Source organism: Megascapheus bottae, chromosome 16 (genome assembly GCF_031878675.1).
Source record: "Megascapheus bottae isolate mThoBot1 chromosome 16, mThoBot2.hap1, whole genome shotgun sequence".
NCBI classification, from domain to species: domain Eukaryota; kingdom Metazoa; phylum Chordata; class Mammalia; order Rodentia; family Geomyidae; genus Megascapheus; species Megascapheus bottae.
The window spans coordinates 39667836-39680228 of NC_143524.1; the positions used below are offsets into that span (position 1 = coordinate 39667836).

At 37.2% G+C, this 12393-nt stretch overlaps 1 protein-coding gene across 1 annotated transcript; it reads left to right on the forward strand.

Annotated features, from left to right (window-relative positions):
- The first annotated feature begins 3434 nt into the window (after positions 1-3434).
- On the forward strand, positions 3435-4379 carry LOC150053222 (olfactory receptor 5P76-like). Its single transcript, XM_090348971.1, has one exon. The coding sequence runs from the start codon at positions 3435-3437 to the stop codon at positions 4377-4379; it is 945 nt and encodes a 314-aa protein (XP_090205097.1).
- The last annotated feature ends 8014 nt before the right edge of the window (positions 4380-12393 follow it).

The following is a 12393-nucleotide window of genomic DNA, read 5'->3' on the forward strand; positions in this document are numbered from 1 at the left end:
AGACAACAAAGTGATATACTGTAACAATATGAGATAACCAAGGGACAGCAAAAGAGATGAAAGATAACATAGTACATTAAGGACAACAATCATTCATTGTATGGCTTTTGTTTCAATATCCTGGAGGTCCTTTCAATTAGCTTCATATTATATGGCCTTATGTATCAAGGTTATGCTCTATTGCAGGTCTCTGCTAGGAGAGCCCAAGGTTTCTACTGATTATGACAAATGAGGGAAACCATTGAGCCTAAGTTCCTTTGAGTCTGGCTTACTTCACTTAATATGATTTTTTTCTAAGACTTTCCATTTCCTAACAAATGGGGTGATGTCATTTTTTTCTGATAGCAGCATAGAATTCCATTGTGTACAAATACCACAACTTGTTGATCCACTCATCAACTGAGGGACGTCTAGGTTGGTTCCATATTTTTGCTATGGTGAATAATGCTGCAATGAACATTGTTGTGGTAGTGGATTTAGTATGCCCTAGTTTCTGGATGGTTGGGTAAATGCCAAGTAGTGGAATTGCTGGGTCATAGGGGAGCTCTATGTTTAGCCTTTTGAGGCACTGCCATATTGCTTTCCATAGTGGTCGAACGAGTTTGCACTCCCACCAACAGTGTAGTAGGGAAATGTTTATTTTTTTAACCAGGGAAATTGCTGGCAGATAAACCTTACATGCAGAAGCCTTTCTAATCCTACAGGGAAAACAATTGCTGTGCTTATATAATAAGCACAACAATATATGACTTCAATTCTACCACATATCTATTGTTATTTGGGAGCAAGGGCTTTATGTGTTATCACTGAAGCCATTTTCTTAGGTTCTTTGTCTGTAATAACTCTCCCAATGGAATATATTATACATTTGTCCTACTTAATTAGATCAAAATGTATGGTAATAAGAGTAAAATTGAGGAAGCTGATGGTATACTGTGTTATTAAGGAAATATGTCTGAATAAGTAGAAATAAAGAAGGGTAGAAATTAAGTAGCTCAGTTATAGAAATATAAACATTACTGACTTCTTATTAGTAAAAGTTAGAATGGCATAGATGTATTTATGTATGTATCTTGCTACGTTCCCACAGGTCACCTAGAAATAATGCTTAACCAAGTGTCTAGGAAGGCCACAAAAAGTTGGCATACAAAATTAATAAACAGGGCATGTGATAACTAAAAGTCCTAAAGAGCCTATAGACCTATAGTCTATAGGCTCTTTAATCTTTGTTTTTATTATTTTTTTCCAATTGTGGGGCTTGAAATCTGGGCTTCAACACTGTCCTTGGACTTTTCTCAATGCTAGAGATCTATTCTTGAGCCACAGCACCACTTCCAGCTTTTTTCTTTCTATGTGGTGCCAAGAAATCGAACTCAGGTCATCAGGCATGCTAGGCAATTACTCTTACCACTAGGCCAATCTCCCAGCCTCATCTTGGTTTTTGTAATTAGACCTTATCTCTAATAAGGAATTAAACATTTTGAGATATTTATGGTCATGTATACCTTAAATTTTCTCAAACTATTACCTTCCATTATAACCTACCTAGTAATTTTTGAATTTATATGTTAAATGATATTTAATCATTTAAAGTATGCATTATCCAAAACACTTGGAACGAAAAGCTTTTAGATTTCACTTTTTTCAAGTTTTAGAATAATTGCATGCATAATGAAATATTACGGGAAATGGTAAATGTAAACTTTCTTATATACTTTAAATAGTGCCTTAAGATAATCAGTAGAAACCTTGGGCTCTCCTAGCAGAGATTTGCAATAGAGCAAAACCTTGATACAAAAGGCCATATAGCAGGACGCTAAATGAAAGGATCTCTAGGATATAGAAACATAAGCCATATAATGAATGATTGTTGTTCTTAAGGTACTATATTATCTCTCATCTCTTTTGCTGTCCCTTGGTTATCTCATATTGTTACAGTATCTCATTTTGTTACCTGATATATCGGATATATTTGTATTTGGTTATGTGAAATTGGATAGGGAACAGGGGAAAACAAGATGAGGGGTGGGGGTGGTGGGGAGGGAAATGGGGACCAAGACATGTGAAAGGGTATCAATGTATATGAATTAATGCACTTCCTATCTGGCAAATATCATGTAACCCTTCTATTAATTACAATAAAAATATATGAAAAAAAAGAAAGTTGCATATCTGAGTCTGGCACTTACCCAAATACAAATATGTAACTTGAATATGTAGATTGTTATATAATCAAACAAGTTACATAGCCTTCTTTTACTCCTTATAAGTCAATTCTACATGATAAAGAATATAATATCATATGGTGTCAATGACTCAGGCCTGTAATCCTAGCTACTCAGACTAAGATCTGTGCATCAAGTTTCAAAGTCAGTACAGGCAGCAAAATTCAAGATATACTTTTTTGATAGCCCTGAGCTTGAATCAGAGCTTGAGCACTGTCCTTGGTCTTTTTCAAGACTATGCTCTATCACTTGAAACACAGCAGTACTTCTAGCTTTTTCTATGTATGTGGTACCAGGAAATGAATCCTAGGTCTTCATGCATGCTAGGCAAGCACTCTACCACTAGGCCACACTTCCAGCCAATATTGTGTTTCTTTATCTTTTTTTGTCCCAAGATATTCTTGTCTCTGTTTACCCACCAAAAAGCTAAAACTACAGCTATGGCTCAATTGTTAGACCATTGAGTATAAAAAGGTCAGGGGCAGTGCAGGACTGCATACATATGAAAAGAAATAACATTTGGCGGGGAGTTTGGCCTAGTGGTAGAGTGCTTGCCTAGCATGCACGAAGACCCGGGTTCGATTCCTTGGTACCACATACATAGCAGGAGTGGTGCTGAGACTCAAGTGGTAGAGCTAAAGCCTTGAGAAAGTCCAAGGACAGTGCTCAGACCCTGAGCTCAAGCCTCACGACTGGCAAAAAAAAAAAAAAAGAAATATCATTTGTGGAATATATAATAAATTATATGTGTAACACACAGTTCCACAGGTATAGAAGTTTTATTTACCTAGTAAGAATTTGGCAAGCACATATGTATGCATATATATGTATATTTATACAGTATGTGAATATATATAAACGGCTATCTGAGCTTTCCTTGCCATAGCCTATTTATGTTATTTTTAACAGTATATTCTGACCTCCATGTGGATTTATTCATCTATTTGGAATTTTTATATTCCTTTAAAAACCTCATATTACATAGATTAAAGGAGATTGACATATGAAAGGAAAGAAGTATACAATAAAATTTTGAGGGTGATTTCACTAAAATCAATTTTAAAATTATAGATGTGAATGTATACTAGTACTTGAATGTGCTCATGATGACATTCAATATGCAATAAGAAAAATAAAATCATTGTGTTTATAAATTTCTGATGTAATCTATTTAACCTAGAATTGTTCTGGCAGCAGCTCCGTGGTCTGATGGATTCCCTGGGGGATGGGAACCACACTGCAGTGACAGAGTTCATTCTGCTGGGCTTAACTCATGATCCAGTCCTTCGAGTCTTCCTCTTCATCATCATCCTCTGCATCTACCTGGTGACCATATGTGGAAATCTCTGCACAATCCTGCTCATCAGAGTCTCCACTCAGCTCCATCACCCCATGTACTTTTTCCTCAGCCATTTAGCTTTTGCTGACATGATCTTTTCATCCTCTGTCACACCCAACATGCTGGTTAACTTCCTGGTGGACAAAAACAGAATCTCCTACCATGGATGTGGCATTCAGCTGGATACAGTTGCTTTCTTTGGGGCAGTTGAGTGCTTTCTTCTGGCTGCCATGGCCTATGATCGCTTTGTGGCCATCTGCAACCCACTGCTCTATTCAACCAAAATGTCCACACAAGTCTGTGTGCAGTTACTTATAGTGGCTTACACCAGTGGTTGTTTTAATGCTTCATCCTTTACTGTTTCTTTCTTTTCTTTAGTGTTCTGTGGACGCAATACTGTCAATCATTTCTTCTGTGATTTTGCTCCTCTACGTGAGGTTGCCTGTTCTGAAGACAGTGTCCTCATACTTCTTTCCCCATTTACTGGTGGCTCCATCCTTGTGTTCACAGTGATTGTCATAGCCGTGTCCTACATCTACATCCTCATCACCATCCTGAAGATGCGCTCCACCGAGGGCCGCCACAAGACCTTCTCCACCTGCACCTCCCACCTCACAGCAGTTGCTCTCTTCTATGGGACAGTTATGTTTATTTATATGATGCCCAAGTCTAGTTACTCCACTGACCAGAACAAGGTGATATCTGTGTTCTACATGGTGGTGATCCCCATGTTGAACCCCCTCATCTATAGTCTCAGGAATAATGAGATTAAGGGGGCTCTAAAGAGACAACTGGGGAGGAAAAGGTTTCCTTAATGAGATGTTACTTTGTACAGTTTCTTATCCCAAGGGCATTCCATAGATGTCTCATAAAAAGGAAGCTGATATCTGGATATCTTCATTCTCATAATTATCCTTAAGTAGTCATACAGTGGAGGTACCATTGAACAAAGCAGTCCATAAATAAATATGTCTTGTTCAATGTCATCCTATATATCTGGTTTGACATCTGTCCATTAGTGAATGTGATGATTTTTCAGTTAACACAGTGGTTAATGTTTCAGTTACTCACTCAAAGTGAAGGATATGACTCATATCCACAGGGATAGTTTCTAGAAAACCAGATTTATATAAATAGGAACATGAATTGTGTTACATTAGACAAAATTGCATTCATACCTTAAAATTTTGTTTTTCAGGGCCTGGAGTGTGGCCTAATTGTAGCATGCTTGCCTAACATGCACAAAGCCTTTGGTCCGATTTCCTCGATCCACAACACAGAAAAAGCCAGAAGTGGCATTATGGCTCAAATGGTAGAGTGCTAGGCTTGAAAGAGCCCAATGACAGTGCCCATGCTCTTAGTTCAAACCCAGGGCTGGCTAAAAATAATGAAACATGCAAAATTATTTTCAGTAGCATCTCTTAGTGAAGTTGGACCTTGCTTCGACTTAGTTCTTAAGTATTTTCTAAGGTGGGTATTTGTTAATACCTTGGTCTGCAGTATAGTGCTATTTGGAGATGGTAGAAACAACAAGATATTGAGTCTGGTGAGGGGTATCTCATGGGGAAAGGTACCCCAATCTCTGTCTTTTCTGTTCAGTTTTATGACCATCTTTTTAATAGCTTTACTCTACCATGTGTGGCAGCATGCTGTGTTATCAAGAGCCACAGTAAGGCAGCCATTGCATTACTTACTGAAACTTCCAAAATTATGTCCACAGGCAAATCTTATATGCATATGATTTCATATGTTAGCTGTTTTTTTTTAAAGTAACAGAAAGTTAACTGGAGTTTATCCTATGCTGTATTCATTTCATTGCCAGATTTTTGTTACCATTCCTTGTAGAATTTGGATCCATAGTGCATTGAATCTGTAAATCAGCTTTTAGAGAATAGAACTTTTGCTTTAATGATTGTGGGTTTTCCAGTTTTTAATATGGTATTGAAAGTAGTATCTCTTTCTACTTAAATAGGTATACTTTAATGTATCTTTAATTTTTTTTAGTAAATACATCTTGCCTCATATTCAGAAATGTATTTCCAAATATTTTGACACACTTTAAATTCATTTTTATTACACTTCAAACACACTTTATACTCATTGAATAGTTTCTAGCACATAAACATGATTTTTCTATATATTCCTTTTTTATCCTGTTGTCTTTCTGGATGCGTATGTATTGATGTATGTATTTTATAAATGTCTTAGAACTTATTGGGAGAGAACTAGTTAGAAATGGAGCATTTTCCTTTTTGATTTATCTCTGAGTTTACATTTGTTTTCATTACATTATCCAATAACTGAGACTTCAATATAACTTTGCCTAAATTGCAAGGTTGCTGATGGCTTCCCAGAAGGTTTAACATTCAGAGGGGGGAAGTATGAAACTGGAGCCTTTGTGGATAGTAGAAAAATGACAGTTAGCTGGGATCTCTATCCCTCAGCATAAGTCTTGTGAACTCTCTATGTTCTTTTCTTTCCTCAGAAAAATGAAGATAATAAAAGCACTTAAAACCTTTCTTGGGTAAAATACCTAACATAGGAGTTGATATAATGTCAGCTCTGAAGGAATATTGGTTCTTACAATTATAATGGTTGTATACCCCTAGTCTCAACATGGTCCTCCAGCAATTTAGATTCTTTGACGAGGAGTAGCAAAAGAACAGGGGTCAATCAGTCTGTAGGTGGAAGATTCTACTTCATACCACAATCTTCAAACTCAATAAAAAAAATTCTTCTATTCCCAAGTCTGGCACTTTCTTACCTGGAAGGTTAAATTTGTACAGGTTTACCAACTTTGTACAACTATCATTGAGGTCTTTCCTTCTGATATTACACATGCCTTGAATCATTTTGTTATTCACAGTGGAGTTTTACATGGAATTCTACCTTATACATATCACAGCATATCTTACTGATACCAATGCAAGACATTCAGCCAGAAACACATATTAAAGTAAGGTAAACAACTTATGCCTGGAAATTAGTATGATTTTGTACTTGTTAGTCTTAAATTCTATTTGTAAGCAGTTTTTATCTATAAGACAATAGTTATTATACCATCTGAAAAAAAGATTCTAGAAATAGGTATGAACATTTATATGGGAACAAAAGGACAGACTGATTATAAGAGAAACTGAGAAATTCGATTTTTGGTGGCACTGGGATTTGAACTCATGCATGTTAGTGTGGGGCTTTATCAGTTCTCCTTCCTCTTGTCCTTTTTTGGCTATTTTTCACACAGGGTCTTTGAGAGGGTTGAGAGCTCTCTTTTAGTTTTCATGGCATGTGATCCATTTGTGGCCATCTGCAATTTACAGCAGAATTAAAAAAAATGTTCTCACAAGTCTGTATCCAGCTATTTGTAGTAATATCTATGGGTAGGTTTTAGAAAGAGTCTACATTCATCCTTCCCTTCTTTAGTTTTCATACAGTATCTGAAAACATCATTTATGTATTTCAATTAATAGAAGAGTTACATTATATTCACTAGATAGAATGTGCATTACTTCACATACATTGATACCCTTTCTCATGTCTGGGTCCCCATTTCCCTCCCCCCACCCCTGCCCCTCAACTTGTTTTCTCCCCTTCCTATCCAATTTCAAATAACCAAATACACATATATACAATATATCAGATAACAAGGTGAAATACTGTAACAATATGAGATAATTAAGAGATAGCAAAAGAGATGAGATATAACATAGTACATTAAAAATAATCACTCATTATATGGCTTTTGCTTCTATATCCTGGAGGTCTTTTCATTTAGTCTCATCCTATACAGCCTATGTATCTAGGTTTTGCTTTATTGTAAATCTCTTCTAGGAGAGCCCAAGGTTTCTACTGATTATGATAAATGAGGGAAATCCTTGAGTTTATGTTCCTTTGAGTCTGGCTTACTTCACTTAATATGATTTTTTCTAAGTCTTTCCATTTCCTTACAAATGGGGCAATGTTGTTCTTTCTGACAGCAGCATAGAATTCCATTGTGTATAAATACCACATCTTGTTGATCCACTCCTCAACTGAGCGGCATTTGGGTTGGTTCTATATCTTTGATATAGTATATAGTGCTGCTATGAACATCATTGTGATACTGGCTTTAGTATGTCCTTGTCTCTGCATGATTGGGTAAATGTCAAGTAGTGTAATTACTGGGTCATAGGGAAGCTCTTTGTTTAGCGTTTTGAGGAACTGCCATACTGCTTTCCATAGTGGTTGAATGAGTTTGCACTCTCACCTACAGTATAGTAATAATCCCTCCTGGTGGCATTCCCTCTAGCATCTGTTGTTTTTCGATTTCTTGATCCTGGCCATTCTAACTGTAGTGAGGTGAACCTTAAAGTTGTTTTCATTTGCATTTCTTTTATGGCAAGAGATGTCGAGAATTTCTTCATGTGTCTATAGCCAATTTTATTTCTTCTTCAGAGAAGACTCTAAGTCTTTGGGCCATCTTTTGATGGGTAGGTTCTTATTTTGGAGATTAGTTTTGGAGAGATTCAATTTTTTGAGCTGTTGATATATTTTAGATATGAGGCCATTGTCCGTTGTATGGTTAGTGAAGATCGTCTCCCAGTCTGTAGGCTTTCTAGTTAGTTTCTTATTTTTGTCTTTTGCCATAGAGAAGCTCTGCAATTTAATGCAGTCCCACTTAACCAGACTTTCTCTGATTTGCTATGTTTCTTGGTCCTTATTATGAAAGTGAAAACATCATTTTGCAGATAGGACCAGGACATTTTTTTTTCTTTTTGGAGAGGGTGATGAGTGTCAAAGGTATTTGTTAGTGATCAAAATCCGTAATTAAGTTAGGCTGAGTAAGAAGAATAATGGAGCTTGGAGCAGCCTGATGGGAAACTTAGGTAAGAAATGTGCACCAGGGCTGGGAGTGTGGCATTGCAGTAGAGTGCTTGCCTATCATGCACAAAGTCCTGGATTTGATTCCTTGGTAGAACATACACAGAAAAGGGTGAGAATGGTACTGTGACTCAAGTGGGAGATTTCTAGTCTTGAGAATGCTCAAGGACAGTGCCCAGGACCTGAGTTCAAACCACAGGACTGGCAAAAAATAATAATATGCCCCATAGCAATTCTGTCCAGCCACATTCTTAATGTGGCAGAGGCTGTGGCTCATCCCTACCAGTCATGGGATGGGGTTGGCTAAGCATGGGTGAGTCAGCATCTCTGCCACTGAGACTGAATTTGCACTGGCTGTCTGATGATTCCATGCATGTGATTGGGAATAACGACTCCTTCTTTGGAGATAGCCACAAGGTGTATCTCTATGTCTATCACACACATGGTGTAGTACCCTTAAAGAAGACTTCTTGTCTTCATAAGGAAATGTAAAATTAATGAAGTGCTTACTCTACAGGGAATCAAAAGATGAAGCCCTTTATTCAGCATATCATTCTGATGACCTGGATTTTACCCTAATACCTTGGGTCAGCTCTGCTTGGGATGTGTGACATAGCCTGGTAATTTATGGATTGTATACAGTATGTTTTGAAGAAATTCTGCTTGCTTCCCATTCTTTACAAGACCATATGCACATGGTGTCTCGCTCTTCAACTCCCCCGGTTACTCACTCCCTGGACCCAGAGTGCTTTGCACCCCTACTGAATCAGGTCTCACCACCCCTCCTTCCAGGGAGTACCATTGACTTTCCATGCTGTGCAAATAGAGCTTCCACAGAGAGAGCTCACTGTTCTCTCTCACCAGTCCTGCCTAATTCCATGGGACTCTGCATCTTCTCTAGGTATCTTTACCATGTCCCGCCTCTGTCTTTCTGCTTCAAAGTTGTGCATTGTTAGTAAAATGAGAAGTATAGAGGAGTTACTGTTGTATAAGTCAGGTCATGGGTCCACTTCTTTTTGGGCAATGTCATCCAGCTTTTATCTTTTCATTTGCTCATTTGTTCTTTCAGATGCACAAGTACGATGCTGAGTGACTAGTAATATATTGAGTGTTTTAGGCTAATAATTTAACAAATGGCAGCGAAAACTGGAATTTCGGTTCCAGTATAGGATCTATACATTAAAACATTGAAACAATCATATAGACCGTGAGTTGAGAATGAGTTCTGTGCAGAAGGAATAAACAAAGCCAGGTGTTGATGTTGAGCTTGCTGTTCAGGAACAGGGTGCTCACGACAGGTTTTAATGCTCACGTAGCTCCCGAACAAGGATATAGGAAGTGAGGTAACTTCATGGTAAGTATGTATGGATGGGTGAGCCTATTATTCCACCTGCATGCACACAATTTACCTTTGAGAGTTCTGTTCTAAAACTAGAGGGGGCAATTTTGATGGATTATTGGAAAGTGTAACAAAATGTTAAATATATAGTTTTTTTTTTAAATCCTTCAGGTTTAAACTGAGGCCTGGGCAATGTCCCCACATTTGTTAAAGTTAATGTACTGCTATTTGAGCCAGAGCTTCATTTCTGGCTTTTTGGTAATTAGTTGGAGATGAGAGTCTCAGAGCCTTTTCTGGTCAGCATGACTTTGAAGCAACAGCCTTACATCTCAGCATACAAAGTAGGAATACAGATAGGCATGAGCCACCGGTGCCCAGAATACATGTCTTAAATAGCAAACGAGTGCTTAATAAGGAATTGCTTCATCAGATAATATGAGACTCCAGAAAATATACCTAAAACAAAAACATTCCCTTGTGACCATAGAATTTGACAAGCTAAAAGAAAATGTTATGAAGGCGGGCTATGGATTTAATGTTCTTTTCATATAAAAGGGAAAACAGAAACAAGGAGAGTCCTGTCTGGTTAATATTTCTCACCTATATCCCGAGAATGAAGGTGTAGAACAAGAAAGTGTGAAGATACAAATGAGAAAAGAAAGATGAGGAAACATTCAACATTCCTGGCCATAAAAGCAAATGAAATCAAAACAACTCTGAGATTCTATCTCATCCTACTTAGATTGATTTCATTAACAAATGGTGGTTGATATGCAGGAAAAAGAAACCCTACTATACTGTTGGAGTGATTGTAACCTAGCCAAGCACTTTGGACAGCAGTCTGTAGTTTCCTCAAGAAATTAATCAATAAGTTTTCCCGATGATCTAGCCATTCCATTCTGTGGCATCCACTCAGAACCTCACAAGCTGGGATATCATAAAGATTCCTAGTACATTTATGCTCATTGCTGCCCTGTTCACAATAGCCATGTCATGGAAACAGCCCAAATGCCCCACAATAACTGTATGGATCAATAGTATTTTACAAAGATACTTCTAAGGAAATGGACCAAGGAAAAATCATGTTACATGTGGTGAGTCAAACTCAGAGAGGCAAATGGCTCATGTTTTTTCTGATATGTGGAAGCTAGATCTAAAATATACTGGCATGTGATGGATGAATAATTCAGGACTCGAAGTATTCACACACAGTGATGCCAAAGGAGAATACTCTTATGGAAGCAACACAAAGGTGTGAAACCTACATCCCTCTAGTCATATAAAATAATATTTATCAAAATGAAGTGCAGGAAATGGAAACAAGAGAAATTTTCTTTGTTGTTGCTTTTTTTCTTTTTTTCTTGTTTCTTCACTTATCTGTCTTTGGGACAATAAGAGGGAGACAGAAATGGAAGGCAAAGGATGAACAAATGAAACAGTGATATTCACTAGACGCTATGAGGAAAATGAACTTCACAACTTGTCAGTGAGGATGGGAAGCGAAAACTGGGAGACAAAGAATGACATTATCCAAAAAGAAATGTACTCATTGCCAGGCTTACTTAACTGTAATGCTTCTCTACCTCACTTTTTAATAACAATGTAATGATTTTTAAAAAGATGATAAAAGCATTGAGTTTCATGTGGGTTGATCAAGAAACAAGATTATCTCAGGGTGACTCAGTATGGAAATGGATAATCCAAACTTCCCCTATTTTCATCAAACATTGTGATAATTACTCCCAGAAAACAAGATACACACAGGAGCAAAGGGAAGCAACAACCGGGATACTGAAGGTTTAAATTTAGGAAATTTTTAAGTTAGTTATTACAAACACTACGATATTTTTCATATATTTTTATTGTAATTATTAGAGGGGTTACATTATATTCATCGAATAGAAGGTGAATTACTTCACATGCATTGACACCCTTTCTCATGTCTTGGTCCCCATTTCTCTCCCTCCACCCCTGCCCCCCACCTTATTTTCCCCCCTTCCCTATCCAACTTCAAATAACCAAATATGCATATATAAATTATATCTGATAACCAGCTGAAATACTGTAACAATATGAGATAACCAGGGGACAGCAAAAGAGGTGAGAGATAACAGTGTATTAAGGACAGCAATCACTTGTTATATGGCTTTTATTTCTGTATTCTGGAGGTCCCTTCATTTTGCGTAGAGACTCTAATATTAATTGGATTAAAGGGGAAAAGAATGGTTGAAACTATATGTTAGTCTCTGATACCTAATTATTAGGAGGTTGTTAGCATCCTGTATGCCGAATTGGAGGCTCAAAAGCTGTCACCATGACTCACAATGCCTATTGCTAGAAATGTCTTTTGGAAAAAAAGAGACAGGAAATCAAGGGGCTGGTGAATAACCATATGGAATAGTTAAAGATAATGCTATGTTTTATACCTTAAGTTTAGCAATATTTCTTAGTCATACATATCAAGATATTTATGATTCCTATGACTCTATGAGGGTATTTGTCTAATTATACTGTCTAGAAAATGTTAAACAAAGGTAATAGGTCTATGGCTGAAGAACTAGATAGAAATGAATAAATTGACCACTAGAGAATTGGTAACATCTTGAAAGATCAGTTTTGTTATGAGAACT